Genomic DNA, 20874 nt, shown 5'->3' on the forward strand with positions numbered 1-20874 from the left:
TCAATAACTCAAGCAGAAACTTATAAACATAGTAGCTAAGGAAGAGTAGCTGTGTCAGAGGGGTAATTAATTGCAGAAACTCAACCCTTACGGCTTGTTTAGACTTGCGAACCAGGTTTTTAGCACTTTAGCACTTCCCAACCCCCACCCAAAACTGTAAGGGTAAAGTGTAGCCCCTTCCTCATATTTCATGGCCAGTACTGATGCTGAATGCAATGCACCTGGTTGTGGCGTGGTGGTCCAAGCTAGAGCAATGTAACTATGTAAAAATTGGCATACATAAACTTCAGCTTTAAACTACCACCTGGCTATTAAAATATGATGGCTGGGCCTGAACAGACCAACCATCATTCTATTTTGTGTAACCCTTATGACATAGCATCAGCGACACACTTCTGCCCTGTACAATAGTCAACTCTGTCCATATTTGCAATTGGTAGTGTAAGAAAAGTAAAGTATATATGAACTCCTACCTTGTAAACCAACCCATTTAGTTTACAATAGAAATGAAAGGCGAAACATTTGTGCATACTGAATATATATATATATATAAAACAAAATGAGGGTGGAGAAACAGTAGTACACTGATCTTCACAGTGAATGGCTGTTCAGGGGCTGCCATGCCAGCACAAGTCTGATCATTGAAGGATAGGCTGATTGTTCTCCCAGTACAGCCAGAAAATTGGCCATAGGCTGGCCTCAGGTGCTTCAAAAAAAATCCCCTGTCGCTGTAATTCATGCGTCCGGCATCCCAAAAAGGTCAGGATGCATGAATAGGGGGTTGCCACGGGGGCCATGGATAAATTCATGCTATGCATGAATCTATCCATTATCATATGGGGTTGGCATGGAGGGAGGGGGCAGCGTCCGGTGCCCCTAACGGACAGGCCGCCACTGATCAGGAATATGAAATGTTGGAGTAACATTCTTTAAGATACTGGAACAAATATATGCATTCCATAGATTTACATTCATTTTTAAAACAGCTCCTAAACCCCAGTTCTTAAATTCAGAGTTAACAAAAATGCCTGTAAAATTCAGATTGCTTTATAATATACAAATGTTTATGGTCCAGAGATGTACCTTAAATAAATAATAAATAAATAAATATATAAGTAGGCAAGACACTGCTGAACCTGTAGATGATACTTAACCACTTCTCCCCCTGGAAGGTTTTCCCCCTTAACCGCTTCCCGACCGCCTCACGCAGATATACTTCGGCAGAAAGGCATGTACAGGCAGATTACGTTGCCCTTTAAGAGGCGCACGCGCCCGTCGGGGGCTCCGTGAGTGTGATTGTGGGTCCCGCGGACTCGAATCCACAGGCATACCCGCGATCGTCTCACGGTGATCGTCTCACGGTGATCGTCTCCCTGTGATCGGGAGCAGTGATCAATGTCGTGTCACACACAGCCCCTCACCCCACAGTTAGAATCACTCCCTAGGACACACTATCCCCTATATTGTAGATGCCATAATTTTTGCGCAAACCAATTAATAACAATTATTGCAATTTTTTTACCAAAAATATGTAGAAGAATACGTATAGGCATAAACTGAGGGAAAAAAAAATTTTTTATATATTTTTTCATTATGTATCATGGTGGCTAATCACTACATGTAAAAATGCCATGCTATTACCAAAGTGTCTATCCTGCACTATTAGTTCCCAAAATATATTTTTTCACAGGTGACACAGACAGCGTTTAGTGCTTACATACTGCGTGTAGTGAAACCCAGCACATGGACATCATGACCCTTGACCTGATGAAATGTCATTTCCAGGCTATTCTCATACCGTTTACTACTATTGACTGCTTGGGTGCTACACTGCAAAGTCAGAAATAATTAGACGCAGTTCACTTTATTGGCTGCCAAAAACATTTTTACAATATGATTAATATTTGTATACAGTATATGATTTGCGATTCAGATACACATCTCCTCCACCCATCTTACCAAATACCAACTGTGGCTTCATTTTCACTCAATCCTTTTCATTTCTCTCAATCTTTTCTACTCATGATCGACTCGTTTTACCCATATTTGTGCTTACTGTCAGCATAAAAGTAAAATCTAATCATATGACTTTTTCACTCCAAATCCCTAAACCTACTGTCTGGGAATCTGGCATTCTGGCACTGTCTCTCATTCTTGATTGGCTTCACATGCTCCCTCTATTGTCATGCCCAGAACCTCACTAAGCTAAAGGTTCTTTACTCATCTACAAGTTGCAGATGGCAAACATCTTTCTCCAGGCCTTATGGAGTGTGAGGAGCCAACTACGTTCTTCAAAGAAGGTCATCAGATCTGGTAAATGGCTTTCCCCAAATTCTCTTGGGCTCTCAACACCTTATCTCACCTTGACCAAATCTAAACGTTCAGTCTTGTTCCCTCTGTTATTAACTAGGGTTGCACCAATACCAATATCTGTATTGGTGCAGATACTAAGCATTTGCACAAGTGTCAGTACTCGTGCAAATGCTCCGATACCTGAAACCGATACTTTCAGGCTAGGTTCTTTCAGCTGACAATGCCACCGACCCCACTGACAGCTAAAATGTAAAAAAAAAAAAACCCTGGTAATTATTGGTTTTTAAGTAGCTGGCGTGTCCTTAACAACCGATGACTCATCAGTGGGGTTACCCTGTTGAGAGCTGAAGTGTAAATAAAGTCCTGGCAATTGGAGCTATAAAAAAGAAAAGGAAAAAGCTGGGCAATGTTTATGAACAACAATGCTCAGCCGCTCAGCTGAAAGATAAAAAGAAACATTGTTTCATTTTGTATCTTACTGTTTTTCTTCATCTACAGATCAAAAGGATGAACTACGATCTGCAGATGAAGTCAGTTTTAAAGCAACCTGTCAAGTAAAAAAAAAAATATTTTTCATTAAATTATCCTCTGTTTAACCCCTTATTAACCTTTCGTTTACTTCAATCAGCCTTAATTAACTTCTTATTCTCCACCATTTAATTAATATTTCCCTGTTGTTTTTTGTTAGTTACATAGTTAGTTAGTAAGGTTGAATAAAGACACCAGTCCAACCTGAGTGAGTGTGGGTGTGTGTCTACAATTGTCCCTATCCCTATACATTGTGTCTCATTAGGATGCTCATCTATTATATTATTATTTATTTAAGGTACCCATATAGTGCCTTCAATATTACACAGCGCTCCACACATACAATGCACCTTACCCTCAAGGAGCCCACAATCCAAGGTCCTCAACTCACATTCATATACTAGGGCCATTTTTGGGCATGAAGCCAATTAACCTTAAATGTCTTTGGAGTGTAGGAGGAAACCAGAATACCCAGAGGAAACCCCCACAGGTGCAGGGAGAACATGCAAACTCCAGGCAGGTGGTGTCGTGGTTGGGATTTGAACCAGCGACCCTTTTTACTGCTAGGCTAGAGTGCTTCCCATTACACCACTGTGCTGCCTAAAGCAGTTCATTTAATAAACTATTAATCATTTTTTGTTTGCTTAATATTTGTTTACCTTTAACATATATTTTAACGTTTCACATTGAAACAAATCGCAAAACGTAAAAAAAAAAAAAAAAAAATGATTTAATTTGCAAATAAAATTTCAATGCTTTGTACCATTGTAGACAGCTGAAGTGTAAACAAAACAGTTGTGGTAGGTATTGGTAATTAGTACTAAAAAGTACTAAAATGAAAGTATTGGTACTTGTATTCATTGTAATTGTCATTTCAGACACATCATCACAAAATAAAGTACCAACACAAGCACTTTCTTTAGAAGGCAAAATATGGCAAAAAGAGGGCACACCAGCCTCGCGCATTATCCCACAGCATTTATTAAAAGGCAATCGTCATGAAATATACTCACGAATAATTACATTAAAAACGCTCTTCGAGCTACTCATTTGTAGCCCAGTAGTCCACAGTACAATTCACTCCAAAGTACAGGGGGACCCCACCAGGGTCCTTACTGGATGACACTTTTCGAAGGCTACACCACCTTCTTCAGAGTGGCTCTGAAGAAGAGGGTGTAGCCCTCAAAACTTTTTGACTTCTTTTCCTATCCACCTCGGAGTTTGGGGTGTTCCCACCCATCCTTACATTTTCCAGCACCTAATCTTGCTTTCCTTATACCACAAAATTAAAACCCCCACAGGGAGACTAAAGACCACTTGTAATGGTTGCAGCTGGCGTGCAGACCTGGGATCTCTGACAAAGATGTCTCATCTCAAAAAGATAGAAGAAAACTGTCAGATGATTTCATTCTCCAGCATCCACCAAACATTATACCATCAAGTTTAAAGAAAAGTCCATTACATTTTGTTAAAACCTAAATTTTAGCTTCTAGCTGTATACTTTAATAGACTATAATACATATTTTCAAACACTAATATATAGTTGTAGCCTGTAGGTCTTACAAAAGAGGAAGGGGGGAGATTTAACATATTACTGTATAACAACCTAGAGACCAATTCCAACACCAGGCTTTATGGCCATATCACCAGTCTGTGGCCTTGAGTAAGCTCCATGGGCTGTCTGGGACAGCGGTCCAACATGTCAAGAGTTTCTTCTTAGTTCCCTCGATGGTTAGAATACTCAGCAGGTATTATTTCAATTTAAAATATTTAATGTTACAACACCAAGAAACTCATACTGGCACCTCACCATAGAGGTACTATCAGTCTATCACAGCTGTACAGGCTCCTCTCCTGTACTGAATTGTTTAAGCAGGAAATCAGATAGAGCCCGCCTCATTTCCTGGCTGGAAATGGCATCTACATGGCCAGAATCATGTAGCATTTTCTTTCCAATTCCGACTATCCCTGACCTGCCACTTTCGTGTATTCTTTCAATCATGGAGGTTCAGCATCACACATGGGCATAAACTAGGGCAGTCTGTATGCACCTGCACTCTGCCTAGGCATGTCTACTACTCCAGACTAGTACAGGAAGGAAGTCACTGGCACTCCAAAATACATTGTCAAAAATAATGAACAGATAATATCACATAGGTCAAAAAGCTTTAATTTCAGGATCTCACAGGCCATGGATCCCTTCCTCGGGTCACCCAACTCAGTCACTGGGTTGCCATGAGGCAGGGGACACTGTAAAGCCCTAAAACAGCTTTTTACCTTTGAGAGTTAACCTTCTTGGAGTTCGGATGACTTCCTTCAAGTAGTACTCGTTTTGCTTGGTGCCATCTGTTGGAATCACTATGAGCACCCCTCTGAACTACATATGGACCAGCACCATCAGGTTTGTGCAGCTCTACATGAGGCATGTTTTAGGTCTCATGTACACTGCTGCTGCTAAATGGATGTGGGGTGCAGAGGAGAAAGAAGCTACATTGGTGGAACACATGAGCAGGGGGTTACAGTAGTGGGGCAGAAGAGAAGGGGGAACAGAGGTGGGACAGATGTGCAGGAGGTACAGTGTGGGGCAGATAATAAAGGGGGTTACATTGGTGGGGCAGATGAGAAAGGGGATTACATTGGTGGGGCAGATGAGCAGATAAGTTCAGTGTTAGGACAGATGAGAAGATGGTTTAGTGGTGAGACAGAAGGGCATAGGTACGGCAGTGGAGAAGATGTGCACGGAGGTACCGTGGTTGTGCAGATGAGAGGGGGTTACCGTGGTGAGGCAGAAGAGCAGGGTCTTACAGTGGTGGGGCAGATGTACAAGGGGTTACCGTGGTGGGACAGATGAGCAGGGGGTACAGAGGTGGGGCAGATGTGCAGGGGGTTACAGTGGTGGGGCAGATGTGCATGGGGTTACAGTGGAGGGGCAGATGAGAAAGGGGGTACATTGGTGGGGCAGATGAGAAAGGGGTTGCAGTGGTGGGACAGAAGAGCAGGGTGGTACAGTGGTAGGGCAGATGTGCAGGGGGTTACAGTGGTGGGGCAGATGTGCAGGGGGTAACAGTGGAGGGGCAGATGAGAAAGGGGGTACATTGGTGGGGCAGATGAGCGGGGGGGATGCAGTGGTGGGACAGAAGAGCAGGATGGTACAGTGATGGGGCAGATGTGCAGGGGGTTACAGTGGTGGGGCAGATGTGCAGGGGGTTACAATGGTGGGGCAGATGTGCAGGGGGTTACAGTGGTGGGGCAGATGTGCAGGGGGTTACAATGGTGGGGCAGATGAGCAGGGGGTTGCAGTGGTGGGACAGAAGAGCAGGGTGGGACAGTGGTGGGGCAGATGTGCAGGGGGTTACAGTGGTGGGGCAGATGTGCAGGGGGTTACAGTGGTGAAACAGTTTTGCAGGGGGGACAGTGATCTGAGGTGTGAAGGTGCAGGAATTTGAGCTGATCAGAGGCGTGAGAGTGCAGGATGTTAATTTCTCACTACTAAAGTAGTTTACAGCATTTACTTTATAAAAATCCTTTTTGTGATTGAGAGCGTGAAGTTGACATTTGTTTGTTAAAAAATCAGCGTGCTCAATTTCTTTGAAAACATTTTTTGGCACACTGTACTCAAAAGGTTGCCTACCCCTGCTGTAGAGAATAGAATGGTGGGTTTTGCAAACTTTGTTGTTGTTTATGTATGTTTATTTGTGCAACGTTTTTTTAAACACAATTTTACACACTAACTCGTAAAAACACTTTAATGAATTTCAACGCACACAAAGATAATATAATACCGATTTTTTTTGTAAAATATTAAATATGGTGTTGTGCCGGGTAAATAGATACCAAACATGTCATGCTTTAAAATCGTGCATGCTTGTGAAGTGGTGCCAAACTTCAGCATTTTAAAATTTCCATATTCCATGCTTTATAAGCCTTTATTGGTTACCAGTTTAGAGTTGCAGCTCTGGTGCAAGAATTATTGATCTCGCTCTGACATATGCGGCGATACCTCACATGTGTCACATGATTGTCATTTACATATGCCTACAGGACCAACGTGTGCGTTCGCCTTTGCATGCAAGCACGGGGGAACGCGGTGCTTTACATTTTTATTTATTCATTGGTGGGACACTGGTATATTGAAATATATTTTTGTTCACTTGTACACTATGACTAATGTTGATCGTTCACTGGCAGACACTGATAGATGTTGATGTTGCAATGGAACACTATTGCAGATGTTTTTGTGTACTGGTACAGATGTTTATGGGACACTTGGACAGGGACAGGAACAGATGGTGCCTGGTGTACTGTGTGGGGATGGCTGCAGTCTGTGTGATCTATGCGTAACTAAACACTAAAATCACGAGTTACACAGAGCTGTCATAGAGGCCTGCTCTGCCATCCCCCCCCCCCCCCCCCCCCACAGCATCCATGTCCTGATCTGTGATGTGCTGTGCCTAAAGATCACAGCCATCACAGGATTGCGCCGCTGCACAGCCTTGGAGCCATGCAGGGCACCCACTCTGAGAGACATACGGGTACATCCACTCAGAATGGTGAAGCTCTTACCTGCCCATTTATGTACATTGACTAGGTGGGAAGCAGTTAAGCTAGGCACACACTATCAGTTTTTTTTGTTCAACCCAGAAGGCTGAACAAAAAAAAACGGAGGCGTTCAAGAGGAGCTTGCTGTACTAACTATCTGATATTAGTACGGTGATCACCCCACTGAGCTACTGCGTTCTGACAGGGGGAGACTGCCCCCACCAGAACACATTGGTCAGCGCTCACACCCATTGGCTGAGAGCATTGATCGGATGCCAATCAGCAGATGTTTTTTGGTCATGCTCCTTTGACAGAAGCTGAACATTTGTATAACTCCTCCCAAATAACAGCCCACTACTTGTATCAGGGCTGAGGGCTTTTGAGGTAAGTACTGGGGCCAAATTCTGTGATGTTTATAGGAAGCTATGTACCCTACAAGCCCCTTCCACCAGTCTGTATTGCAAAGAGAAGCACTGACACCCAGTAATGACATTAATGGCTCTAAAATAAGGTAGTAAAAAATGGGTAGGTTTTAATAAAAAAATAACATATTAATGAAGGGGTGGGGGAATCAGGGAAGGCAAAATAAAATCACTTGGTGATGATCTCTCACCTATAACACAACAGTTTCTGAAGCATTTAGGTAATATTCTGGATTCTGCAGAATTTATATTATGTATTTCCAAACTTACCAAATATAGGTAGTCTGGTCTTGTTTGGCTCAGAGGAGAGAGTGACCTGCACACCTTGTGGCACATGATGCTTCAGTGGGGTCAGGCTCCTGTCACTGTAGGAGGAAGATGCTGTCTGCAGGTTCCTTCTAGGGTATAGTTCTTCCTCTTCTTCATGCTGTTCATCCCCTGGTCTGGAAACCCCTCTGAGAGACAATGTTTCTGGGTCTCCTAGGCGGGACAATGGATGCTCTATAACAGGCAGACGGGGTACGGAGGATCCAGGTGGGGAACGATTACGGCCAAACATCCTCTGACAGTCAACTGGTAGGACCTGGGAAAAAAAAGGACCTTAATCAACGCTGAAAATATTTAAATGATAAGTTGGTGGAGCTCTGGATCAGCACGCGCGGCATCCTTATCATTGACGATGCCGTGCTCAGTGCGCCTGCGCGCCGCTGTGTACGGCGCATGCGCCGTAGACAGCGGTGCCTGTCTTCGGGCAAATATCTCCTAAACCGTATAGGTTTAGGAGATATTTCTTGGACTTACAGGTAAGCCTTAATCTAGGCTTACCTGTAGGTCAAAGTGGTTTGTAAGGGTTTACAACCACTTTAAGAGCGTCATATTACCAGTCAGGTAAGCACCTTTTACTTCAGGAGTTCGGCAATGGTCTAACGGGTCACAGAGCTGCAAATGGGCCAGAGACTTTTTTCGGATTGTAATAGTTTAAGTGTAGGCTGTGACTGGACTAGCATGGTATCAGTAATTAGAAAGTGTAGATATAGGTTGTATAATCAGTTGTTATTTTGCTCTGATGAAGAAGGGTAACCTTCAAAATGCGTCAACCGGCACAGACCCTGGTAAGGTCCTCTTTAAGCTAGAGGCTTTGGTAAAGTTGGTAGATTGTAGCAACTTGCAGTGGCTCGATGAGTGAGTTTACTACCTACACTTGTGAGTAGTTATATTTAATTTTATCTTCAATAAATCTATGTTGGATAATGCACTAGGCCAGTGCGCCCTCCGTTTTTATTTATTTTCCACAGTGTTCTGAGTACAACCCCAGTCCAAGAGGGCAGCAAGGCTGTGCATTAATATCCACCAGCGACCGCTAAGTCCTCTTATAATTTGCACCATCACACCAATGGGCAGGAGAATATCTTTGCTGTTGTCAATGTCAAACCTAGTCCAATGGACTTAGCCCTTGTACACACGGTCGGACATTCCGATTTACAATGTCCGATAGGACCGTGTTGTTGGATAATCCGACAGTGTGTGGGCTCCATCGGACTGTTTCCGTCGGAGTATCGGACGGACCAACTTTTCCAGCTGGGCTATAAAATTTTCCCACAACATGATCTGATCGGACTTTGTCCGAGCATGTGTAGAGAATTCCGATCGGACAAAGTGCCACGCATGCGCAGATCAAATTCCTAGACCAAAGCTATTGGCTACTAGCCTGAACGTAGTCCTGTCTTAACGAAATAACGTCATCACGTTAAGTACGATCAGATTTTCTGACAACTTTGTCCGACTGTGTGTATGCAACAGTTTCGGACAAAATCCGTCAGAAAAAATCCGACGGATTTGGTTGTCAGAATATCTGACCATGTGTAAAAGGGCTAAGACATTTCAACCGGTCTGTTTGGCTTCGTACTCTGATCTGAGGGTCTGGGGTGCTTGGCAGAAATCAGAGCTGCACACCTGTGAATTTCTACCTGAATATATTCTTGGCAAACATAAAAGGTATATGTTGATTTATAAACTAAGCATATAGCAATAATAAGCGTACAATCCAGACCACATAATGGACTCAACATTACCGAGCTCTGTAGATTACCTGTGACCATTCACATAATGGATCAATTGTTTATTGTTCGACATTATTCAAGCATATGTTGTTGAAATACTGGAAACGCAGGTGTGCTTTGTGTATGTTCACTAAGAAACCACATACAAAAAGTATCTTTTTCATGTAAATTATGACAATTTCTATGTTAAGTGAATGGCGGCGTAAGCACTGCACATAAAACAAAAAAGGACGCAAGTGGGGCTATTTAAATAGCTGATTGTTAATGTGGGGTGACGCTTTGTCTTTTTCCCACATCTGAAGCACTTGGTGAAAAAAATTATAGCATATTAAATTATAGCCCCTCCGACGGTATATATAATACTGTTTCAAAATCTAACAGAAATGTTCTTCAAAATTATAATCAAAGTTCAGAATTTGTAAATAGTTAACAAGCAGTTTTTTCTGAAGGCCTTAGCTAATTATCACAAAGTTAATAGTCTTTTAATCCACCAAAACATCCCCGCTATTCATGCAATTAAAGCTCCCTTTGTACTGTGCATTTAAATTCAGCCCACTCAGTGACAGGGCCTGCCTTAGTCCCAGGTTTACACTGCTGTGCCCCATCCAAACTTTCTCCCTCATTTCTTTAACGCGTTACGTTAACAAATTTTGTAGAAAACTCACTGCGAGTGTGAATGTGACGTTTTCCTCTTTAGATCCTTATGATCCAGGCTTCCTAGCTTAGTAGTGCTCTCGGTGTTTGTTGTTCTGTTGTTCTCCTTAATTATACAGAGACAGGTTGTCAGAGGCAACAGAGAGAGTTCTAAAATCTCTTGCCAGTGTATTGTGATGGGAGGCTGTGGCCAGCTCTGGGAGGCCTAGATGTCAATCAGTGCTGTAACCAAGCCCCGTCCTTTCAGAAGGCTCATGAATTGAAGTGACAGCCACACCTTTCCCCTGATCACTACAACAGAAACAGGCTACCTAAAGTAAAATGCACATCTAACATCGCTGAATAACATGATTTCCTGGAGGAGTTTACATTAAAATACAGGGAAAAAAAAAATCAGAAACATTTGTATTGTTCTTGTCATCTTGTAAAGCCTGGCCCATACACGCGATCCGAATATCGTACGAAAACTGTGGCCCGAGGAAGAATCGTACGATTTTTGGATCGTGTGTACACTACTTTCGAGAGCCGATCACGCCAGTTCATCTGATTATTATTTGCACGAAAATTTGCCTCGTATGATACCAGATCGTACGATTTTAATTTAGTCAGTATAGTTGTCGTCCGAAAATATAATACAAATACACTACAACACATGACATCACTTCCGAATTTTTTTTTTCTGTCGTACGAGAATTTTCGGGACTTTATTTACCTATTCAATTTCTACTTGCGACTATAAAGCGAAAAAGGTCATAGATATTCGGATTATGTGTATAGGCCATAAGGCTAATTTGAAATTAGCAAAAAATTATAATGTGAACCAATGTGCCTATAGTGTTAACATCTGTTTTTGACGGGTATTACGTGCATTTGAGGCACATTAGCCACTTCAACCCCAGAAGGTTATACCCCCTTCCTGACCACAGCACTTTTTACAATTTGGCACTGCGTCGCTTTAACTGGTAAATGCGCAGTCATGCAATGCTGTACCTAAAAAAAAATTCCCACAAATAGAGCTTTATTTTGGTGCTATTTGATCAACTCTGAAAAGACCGACAATTTTGAAAAAAATATATTTTTTTTTTACTTTTTGCTATAATAAATATCCCCAAAAATGTTTTTAACCACCTCCCGTCCACGCTATAGCTGAAAGACGGCTACAGCGTGGACCTAATTTGCCAGGAGTGCGTCCATAGACATCCTTCTGTGCTTGAGCGGCCTGCTCGCCCCCTGCAGGGCGGGCGTGGCGCAGTCTGTGATTAGCAAGTCTATGAGACTCGGTTGATCACAGATCGGATTAAGGGGTTGATCCCGACTCCTTACCATGTGATCAGCTGTCAGCCAATGGCAGCTGATCATGTGATGTAAACAGAGCCATTAATCGGCTTTTTTCTTCTCCTCGCGCTGGTAGCATGAGGAAACAAAACAGCCGACCACCGGTGGCTGTGAGAGGGACATCAGTCCCGATCATGGAGAGCCTCTGCAGAGGCTTCTATGCCCACCTGTGCCACCTACCAGTGCCCATCAGCGCCACCTACCAGTGCCCACAGTACCACCCATCAGTGCCCACAGTGTCACCTATCAGTGCCCACAGTGCCACTTATAAATTTCACCAATCAGTGCTTCATCACCAGTGCTGCTTATCAATACCACCTACCAGTGCCCATCAGTGCCACCTACCAGTGCCTATCAGTGCCGTCTTATCGGTGCCTATCAGTGTTGCCTTATCTGTGCCTATCAGTGTCGCCTTATCTGTGCCTATCAGTGCAGCCCATCAGTGCCCATCAGTGCAGCCCATCAGTGCAGCCCATCAGTGCCCATCAGTGCAGCCTCATCAGCGAATATCAATGAAGGACAAAAATTACCCGTTTGCAAAATTTTATAACAAACTATGAAACATGTTTTTTGTTTTTTTTTTCAAAAATTTCTGCCTTTTTTGTTTGTTTAGCAAAAAATAAAAAACCAAATGGTGATTAACCACTTCAATACCGGGCACTTAAACACCTTCCTGCCCAGACCAATTTTGAGCTTTCAGCGCTGTCGCACTTTGAATGACAATTGCGCGGTCATGCTACACTGTACCCAAATGACATTTTTATCATTTTTTTCCCACAAATAGAGCTTTCTTTTGGTGGTATTTGATCACCTCTGCGGTTTTTATTTTTTGCTAAACAAATAAAAAAATACCGAAAATTTTGAAAAAAAAATGTTTTTTTTTTGTTTCAGTTTCAAAACTTTGCAAATAAGTAAGTTTTCTCCTTCACTGATGGGCACTGATGGGGTTACACTGATGGGCAATGATAAGGCGGCACTGATGGGCACCGATGAGGTGGCACCAATGAAGTGGCACTGATGGACACCGATATGTGGCACTGATAGGCGGCACTGATGGGTGGCACTGATGGGCGACACGGATGGGCACTGATAGGTGGCACAAATTGGCACGGATTGGCATGGATAGGTGGCACAGGTGGGCATGGGTTAGGCAGCACAGGTGGGCATGGGTAGGCGGCACAGGTGGGCATGGGTAGGCGGCACAGGTGGGCATGGGTAGGCACTGATAGGCGGCACAGATGGGAAATGATAGGCGGCATTGTATTATAATATATTGTACTAATGGATGCCAATCAGTGCCAATCAATAATGCATGCCAATCAGTGATGCCCATTGTGGGCACTGATTGGCATCCATTATGGGCACTGATTGGCATCCATTGTGGCACGGATTGAAATCCCTGGTGGTCTAGGGTGGCATACCTTGTCCTTGGCATCCCTGGTGGTCTGGTGGCATCCCTGGTGGTCCAGTGTGGGCATCCTCGGGGGGGCTGTGCTGATAATCGATCAGCACAGACCCCCCCTGTCAGAGGAGCAGCCGATCGGCTCTCCTCTACTCGCATCTGAGAGACGCGAGTGAGGAAAAGCCGATCACCGGCTTTTCCTATTTACACTGTGATCAGCCGTGATTGGACACGGCTGATCACGTGGTAAAGAGTCTCCGTCGGAGACTCTTTACCGAGATCGTAGTTGCCGGGTGTCAGACTGACACCCCGCAACAACGATCGCCCCGGGGGCGCGCAGCGGCTCATAATCCTGATCACGTCATATGACGTCCGGTCGGGATTATGCAACCACTTTGCCGCCGTCTATTTGCTATAGGGCGAGCGGCAAGTGGTTAAATACCACCAAAAGAAAGCTCCATTTGTGTGAAAATAAAAATTATAAAAATTTCATATGAGTACAGTGTAGCATGACTGCGCAATTGTCATTCAAAGTGTGACAGCACTGAAAGCTAAAAATTGGTCTGGGAAGGAGGGGGGTTTAAGTGGCCAGTAAGCAAGAGGTTAAAAAACAAATTTCTTCATCAGTTTAGGCCAATATATATTCTTCTACATATTTTTGGTAAAAAAAAAATCACAATAAGCATATATTGATTGGTTTGCACAAAAGTTATAGTGCCTACAAACTATGGAAAAGATTTATGGCAATTTTATTATTTATTTTTTACTAGTAATGGCAGTGATCTGCATCAAAACTGACATTTATACAGCGATCGGTGCTATACAAATTCACTGATTACTTTGTAAATGACACTGGTAAGGAAGAAGTTAACACTAAAGAGTGATCAAGGGGTTGAATGTGACCTATCTTGCTCCAATTCTATTTGAACCAATGGACTGACGTTTTGAGACATAGGACACCTGGTTACCTTACCATCTTTGTATTTTTTGTGTTCCCAGGACCGTGGGGCTGGCAGATTATTATTTACCCCACCGGTGGACCCTTCTTGCTATACATTGAATGTTTAAATATGCATTACAAATTACTAAGACATGTTGTTGAGAGGCTGTGACCTCCACAGTTAAAGCGGAGGTCCACCCTAAAGTGGACCTTCCGCTCATTGGAATCCTCCCCCCCTCCGGCGCCACAATTGGCACCTTTCAGGGGGAGGGGGGTGCAGATACCTGTACAGTACAGGTATCTGCACCCACTTCCGGCATAGCTATCTGCGGAAAGGGGCGTAGATCACGCCCCTTTCCGAAAGTCCCCCGTTGCCTGCTGGGAAACACACGGATCCCAGAGGCAGCGGGACCATCCTTATTGCGCAGCGCGACTCGCGCATGCGCAGTAGGGAACCGGGAAAAGAAGCCGAAAGGCTCCACTTCCTGATTCCCATACCCAAGAGGGCGGAGGCAGCACCCGAGAGACGATCGAGAGATCGGCTTCGGGTGCCGACATCGCGGGCGCGCTGGGCGGGTAAGTGTCCTTATTTTAAAAGTCAGCAGCTGCAGTATTTGTAGCTGCTGGCTTTTAAAAAAAAAAAAACGGCGGAACTCCCGGCGGACTCCTGCTTTAAGCTACCGCTGTATATTTGACGGGCTCTTGCCCCATTGTTGAAAATCAATAAAAATATATATTTGGGGGGAAAAAAGGGGGTTGAATGTGTTCCCTCATGAGTGTTTCTAACTGTATGGGGATAGGACTGAGTAGGAGAGGAGACATATCACTGTTCCTGCATAGTAGTAGGAACAAACGACATGTCTCCTCTCCTCTGACAGCACAGGGATTTGTGTGTTTACACACACAAATCCCCGTGCTGGCACTCATACACATGATCGCGCGTGGCCGGTGTTATTATTGACACCCACTGCAGATCAATTTCTGACTCCACTAACGATTAGTCAGGTTTTTACTGCTATCCCCATAAGGGAGTTTCACCTTCTATATCTGTACTGTTTACTGTTATCACGGAGAGTGAAAGAAAATTCAGGATTTTGGGTTGTCACCAGAACGGGAGTAGAAGGCAAATCTTTTGATAGGGACGTGCGTTCTGTTGACCTGGTGACAACCTGGGATTTCCTCTCACTTCCTGTTTTGGGTATGGGACATGAATAGAAGGAAAATCCCCCCCAATGGGGCACAGATGGCAAAACATAAAAACTGACAGGAGTTATAACCCTTTCTTACTATATATAAAATGAAAATAAAAGTTTTGCCTTCAGTCCTGTGATGCATGCAAACCCCAGAGTTGACACACACATTGTGAAAGTGCACTCATGATAAAATAATATTTGTACACTTTCTTTGTAGAACCGACAATGACACTCAACATTAACTGGTAGCATATATAACAAGTGGATTCATTTACAGAACAATCCATGTGCTTTGTGTGTGTTTGTCATTCAGAGTTTACTTTATGTGACCATGGCCTGACACTCTTCCATTTATTGAGCACGTCACTGAAGATTATTGACATTTCAATGTACAGTTAGCAGGTTTATGTATTTCCAGCCAGACATGTCTATTGTTACCTGGAGATAAAACTGTTGATGGCCTTGGTTATTAATAGGTCAATAGAAATAATTTTTCCAGTTGGGATTCAAGTATTAATCAGACAGGTAGGGGTATAAAAGCACATACTGTGTATACAATATATAAATGGAGATGAAATGAACACAAGGACATAAAGCCTCTGCCATAATTATATAGTAATCGTAAGGTGACTATTATTATTATTATACAGGATTTATATAGCGCCGACAGTTTACGCAGAGCTTGTCCAGGGTGGAGGACAGGTATTTATTGTAGATGGAAGTGGCTTGGTTGGGGCAGGACAGGGGAGAGATTTTGTCATAGAGGTGGTCAGCAGCAGAATAGAGGAGAGAAGAGTTGAAGTTGCGAGCGTTTCTACAGGTGATAGTTAGGCAATTGGAGGGAAAGGTGTTGGAAGACAGGGAGAGAGAGAAACTAATTAGGTGATGGTCGGAAAGAGGAAAAGGATTATTTGAGAAGTTGCATGGGGTGCAAAGGTAGGAGAATACAAACTATACGGATGGACCATGTACACATTTAGTAGATTAGTCATGTAGTGGTCTTCCCGAATTCCAAGGGCCTGATGGTGATCCCAAGAGCCAGGGAGAACTGACATTCCTCCCCATCGTGCAGGTTACTAGGCATAGTGGGTGTGGTGCAAGGTGAAAAGATCGGGCGCCAGTCACTTTTGTACAAATGAACAAAGTGAGAGTTTAATTTCTCTTATTAGGAATGGTGGGAGAGAGGGTTTAGGGCACAGGAAACCCAAGTGCAATAGCAATGAAAGCAAAATCCGCCAACAAAAATAGAATTAGACAGACAGCAATACAGATAGAGGGCCTTTAAGCTGAATGCAGCAATCTGTATCTTGTAGCAATCACTGCCTCCTATGGCAACAAATTCTCTCACCGTATCCTACTGTAGATCTTCCAGTTTAACTCACAGTAACCCACTGCAGATCTTCCAGCTTAACTCACAATATCCCACTGTAGATCCTTAAGCTCAGCTCGCCATCTTTCACTAGACTTCTTGGATTCTCAGCCACAGCTAATCGCTGTACTTTATCTTCAAACTTTACTTACAGCTACCCGCCGTGCTCCTTCAAGCTTTACTCACAGCTACCCGCGGCCTTCCTGGATGAGTCTCTACTGAAGCTTTCCCACCACTAAACTGTCCCCAGCTAGTGAACTGTCTGCTCTGGTACTCCTTCAAAAATCCTTCCTTTCCAAACTTGCCTCTGGTAACAGAAGGGGTTGTCCCTTAGTGGCAACTGTTTCCCCCCTTACCTCTGACAACAATCAGGCTCCCGTCAGGCCGAGCCTCTAACACATGTGTTTCCACCCCAGGCTTCAGGCTTAACCTTGGATGCTCCTCCTTTGTGGAACCCCAAACTGCTTGATAGGCCTTAAGTGGACCTAGTAGCCAGCATGCCTCCTGAATAGGCCTCAGGCTTCAGGCCTAGCAACCAGGAGCTTCTCAACACACACCCACCAATGACTGCAGATCACAACCCCGATCACCTGACTCCTCTCAAATAAATAGCCTATCCCAGCATACACAGCGGTCAAAGAAACTCCTGCTGATTGGCTGAGACAACCTATTTACCTATCACCTGAATTTATGGTAATCCATCATTCTAATGCCAAAAGCAACAGTGCTATCTATTGGCAGAAGAGAGAGACTACCCAAAATCAGACTTAGGACAGGAATTAGTGGATCAACCTACCAAAGGCTAGTTATAATCTAGCATAACTAGATTTATTAGCAGCGAGGTGTAGGACCAGGGGGCTACAGTCATCTCAGAAGTTTTTATAATTTTGTGTAAAAGCATGTCTTCATAGTGTATCCTATTTATTAAAAATTCTATTGTGCCACTCTGCACACTAAAACCAGGGAACACAATGGTCACCATAGGAAACAAAACAGCTCATAAGATGTCTTTGTATTTATTTATATAGTGTTTCTCCCTGAGGATTCAAACCAATTAAAATAGGATGATCAGATGTCCTTGGTTTCCAGGAGCAGTCCCTGATTTTAGGGGCTGTCATCAGGAAAAATTGTCCCGCAATTTCGCCCCTAGTTAAAAGAATGTGTCCCAATTTTCTTTCCAGCTTTAATAATGGCATCCACAGTTCAGGCAGCTGCATGGCGATCCATCTTAGCAACATTTGTGATTGGCCTGGAACAGGAAGAAAAGTCACATGCCGATATTATGTGGTCATTCCAGTCTCTCCTCTCTGGGCTTGTCCGGACTTCCTTGTGGGAGGTAAAGATGTGGATCATTTTCTGCCTTGCCCTTGCTTATGATGGTGACCTGCTGTGTACACCTGGGTCTACACTCTTATGCCCCATACACACAGTCAGAAATTCCGATGTACAAAGTCTGATCAGATTATATTGTCGGAAAATCCGATCGTGTGTGGGCTCTATCTGACTTTTTCAGTCAGAAATTTCCGTCGGCCAGTAGCCAATCGGACTTTTTCCAATCGTGTGTAGAGAATTCCGACGCACAAAGTGGCATGCATGCTCAGAAAAAAATTGGAGACGAAAGCTATTGGCTACTGGCCTCTACATAGTCCCGTCATACGTTTTGTATGTCACCTCGTTCCGAACGATGGGATTTTCCAACAACTTTGTGCAACCGTGTGTATGCAACACAAGTTTCAGCCAAAATCCATTGGAAAAAATCAGACAGATTTTGTGGTTGGAATGTTGTGTATGGGGCATTAGACCCCTTTCACACTGAGGAGTTTTTCAAGCGTTTTTGTGTTAAAAACCGTGCCTGAAAAGTTCACGAAAACTGCTTACCATTCAAATCAATGGATGCTTTCACACTGGGGTGGTGCACTGGCGGGGAGGTGAAAAAACTCAAACTCAACATATGAAAATTCGGATTACATTTTTGTTATTCAGAGAGTCAGATGAATCAACATAACGAATGTAACAAGTTTCAGCGAATATGAAATAATTTATAATGAATTATCCAATTATTATTTGAATTAGAAAATTAATTGAATTTGAAATAGAGACATAAATGTAAAAAATGTGAAATAAAATGATGATTTCTACTTAGGCAGCTTTATAGAATAGAATAGAATAGAATAGAACATAATAGAATAAAACGGAATAAAATAAAACAGAACAGAATTGAATAAAAAAAGAATAGCATAGAATAAAAGATTAGAATAGAATAAAACAAATAGAATAGAGTTATAAAATAAAAGAATAGAACATTGTAGAATAGACTGGAATAGAAAATAAAGGAATAGAAAAGAGCAGTATAGATAAGAACAGAATAGAATAGAATCAATTAGAATAGAAAAAAATAAAACACTTATACCGTGTTTTCCCGATAGTAAGACACCCCCGATTGTAAGACGTATCGGGAGTTTCAGAGGGGTCGGCTAATATAAGCCGTACCCCGAAAGTAAGACATATGTCTTACTTTCAGGGAAACACGAGGGTATTGCCGCCTCCAGTGACGTACGGTACTAAGAGTGGGGCGGGGGGTGCGGGCCGCACCCTGGGGGGGGGGGTGCCAGGCCAGCGCCCTCCCCCTCCGACTGAAGAGACAGCGCCGTTTTGATCAGTCTCGGCCGAGCAGAGTGAAGCCGCCTCCCCCTCCTCTTGTATGGCTACACAGTGCTGTGTATGGAGGAGGAGGAGGGGGAGGCGGCTTCAGTGAAGCCGCCTCCCCCTCCTTCTCCTTCATGGACAGCACTGTGTAGCCATACAAGAGGAGGGGGAGGCGGCTTCACTCTGCTCGGCTGTGAGTGACAGCCGCTGCCCGAGACTGATCAGAACGGCGCGACGCAACCACAGAGAAGGGGATTATTGTGCCAGGTCCCGGATCACTGCCGACAGGTGTCACTGGCTCTGTGTCCTCCCGGGAAAAGGTCAGTGCTGGTTATACAGAGAGAGACCAAGGAGGGGGAGGGGGAGGGGGAGGGGGGGGTGTGAAGAGATTCTCTGCAGCTCTTATTATGTAACCGCAAGATGCAGCTGAGGAGGACTACAAGTCCCAACATACCGGGCTGTGTGGGCTTACAGTTCTCCTCTGCTGAGCATAGCAGCTTTGTATGCTTGGACTTGTAGTCCTCCATAGTGCAGCCTTGCATGCTGGGACTTGTAGGCCTCCTCTGTAGTACAGTGCAGCCTTGCATGCTGGGACTTGTAGTCCTCTGTAATGCAGTGCAGCCTTGCTTGCTGGGACTTGTAGTCCTCTTCTGTAGCGCATAAAATGCATATACACTAAAAAACAAATTTTTACCATTTTTCATTGTTTTACATGTTATGCAATGTTGTAACAAGACATTCTTGGCACTTCCTTTTATAAAACTGTTTTGTGGTGAATACAATACTGTTCAGGTTGTTAATAAATGTTAATTTTTATGGTTAAAACAAAAAATTCTAAATTTTTTTTCCAATATAAGACATACCCCGAAAGTAAGACATAGTGGGGCTTTTGGGGATAAAAAGAAAGTAAGACACTGTCTTACTTTCGGGGAAACACGGTAGCAGTCCTTCAAAATTTTAATTTCAAATAAATCTGAATTTCAAGTAAATCTGAATTTCAAATCAATTTGAAAATAACGAAAATACAAAACAAATCTAAATACACAAAACAAATTCTGAGACTAAATCATTCGAACATAGCGAATATGACAAAACAAAATTATTAACCTCAAGAGGAAGTAAACTTCCGTTGCTGACATTTACCTAGAGGTAAGCCTATAATAAGGTTTACCTATAGGTAGTGAAAATATCTCCTAAACGTGTACCGTTTAGGAGGTATGTACATTACAAGCAGTTGACGACATCACTGGTGCATGCCACAGGTGCCATTCCTTCCAAGCCCTGTGCCGTGAACAGGCTCCTGCATGCATGCGCAGGAGTGATGAACCCGGTAGAAACTCCGGGGAAAATGTCAGCTGTCTCAGCGGTGTAACAGCTTTGATCTATGGTAAGTATTTCATAATGAGCTAGTATGCAATGCATACTACCTCATTATGCCTTTGTCTTACAGTTTTTCTTTTTTCTTTTTTCTTG

General features: G+C 43.4%; 1 protein-coding gene across 1 annotated transcript in view; it reads right to left on the reverse strand.

The window, feature by feature from the left end:
* Nucleotides 1–10709, reverse strand: part of LOC143975198 (EF-hand calcium-binding domain-containing protein 6-like) — a 159004-nt gene extending 148295 nt beyond the window's left edge. The window contains exons 1-2 of the mRNA XM_077477308.1: nucleotides 10528–10709; nucleotides 8073–8385 (exon numbers count right to left, since the gene is read on the reverse strand). Of these exons, the coding sequence (XP_077333434.1) occupies nucleotides 8073–8361 (289 nt within the window). The 5' untranslated portion in view covers nucleotides 8362–8385; nucleotides 10528–10709. The remainder of the gene's footprint in view (nucleotides 1–8072; nucleotides 8386–10527) is intronic.
* Between the last annotated feature and the right edge of the window lie 10165 nt (nucleotides 10710–20874).

This window comes from Lithobates pipiens, unplaced genomic scaffold (assembly GCF_037356315.1).
Source record: "Lithobates pipiens isolate NorthernLeopardFrog02 unplaced genomic scaffold, aLitPip1_a1.2 Scaffold_13, whole genome shotgun sequence".
Classification (NCBI taxonomy): Eukaryota; Metazoa; Chordata; class Amphibia; order Anura; family Ranidae; genus Lithobates; species Lithobates pipiens.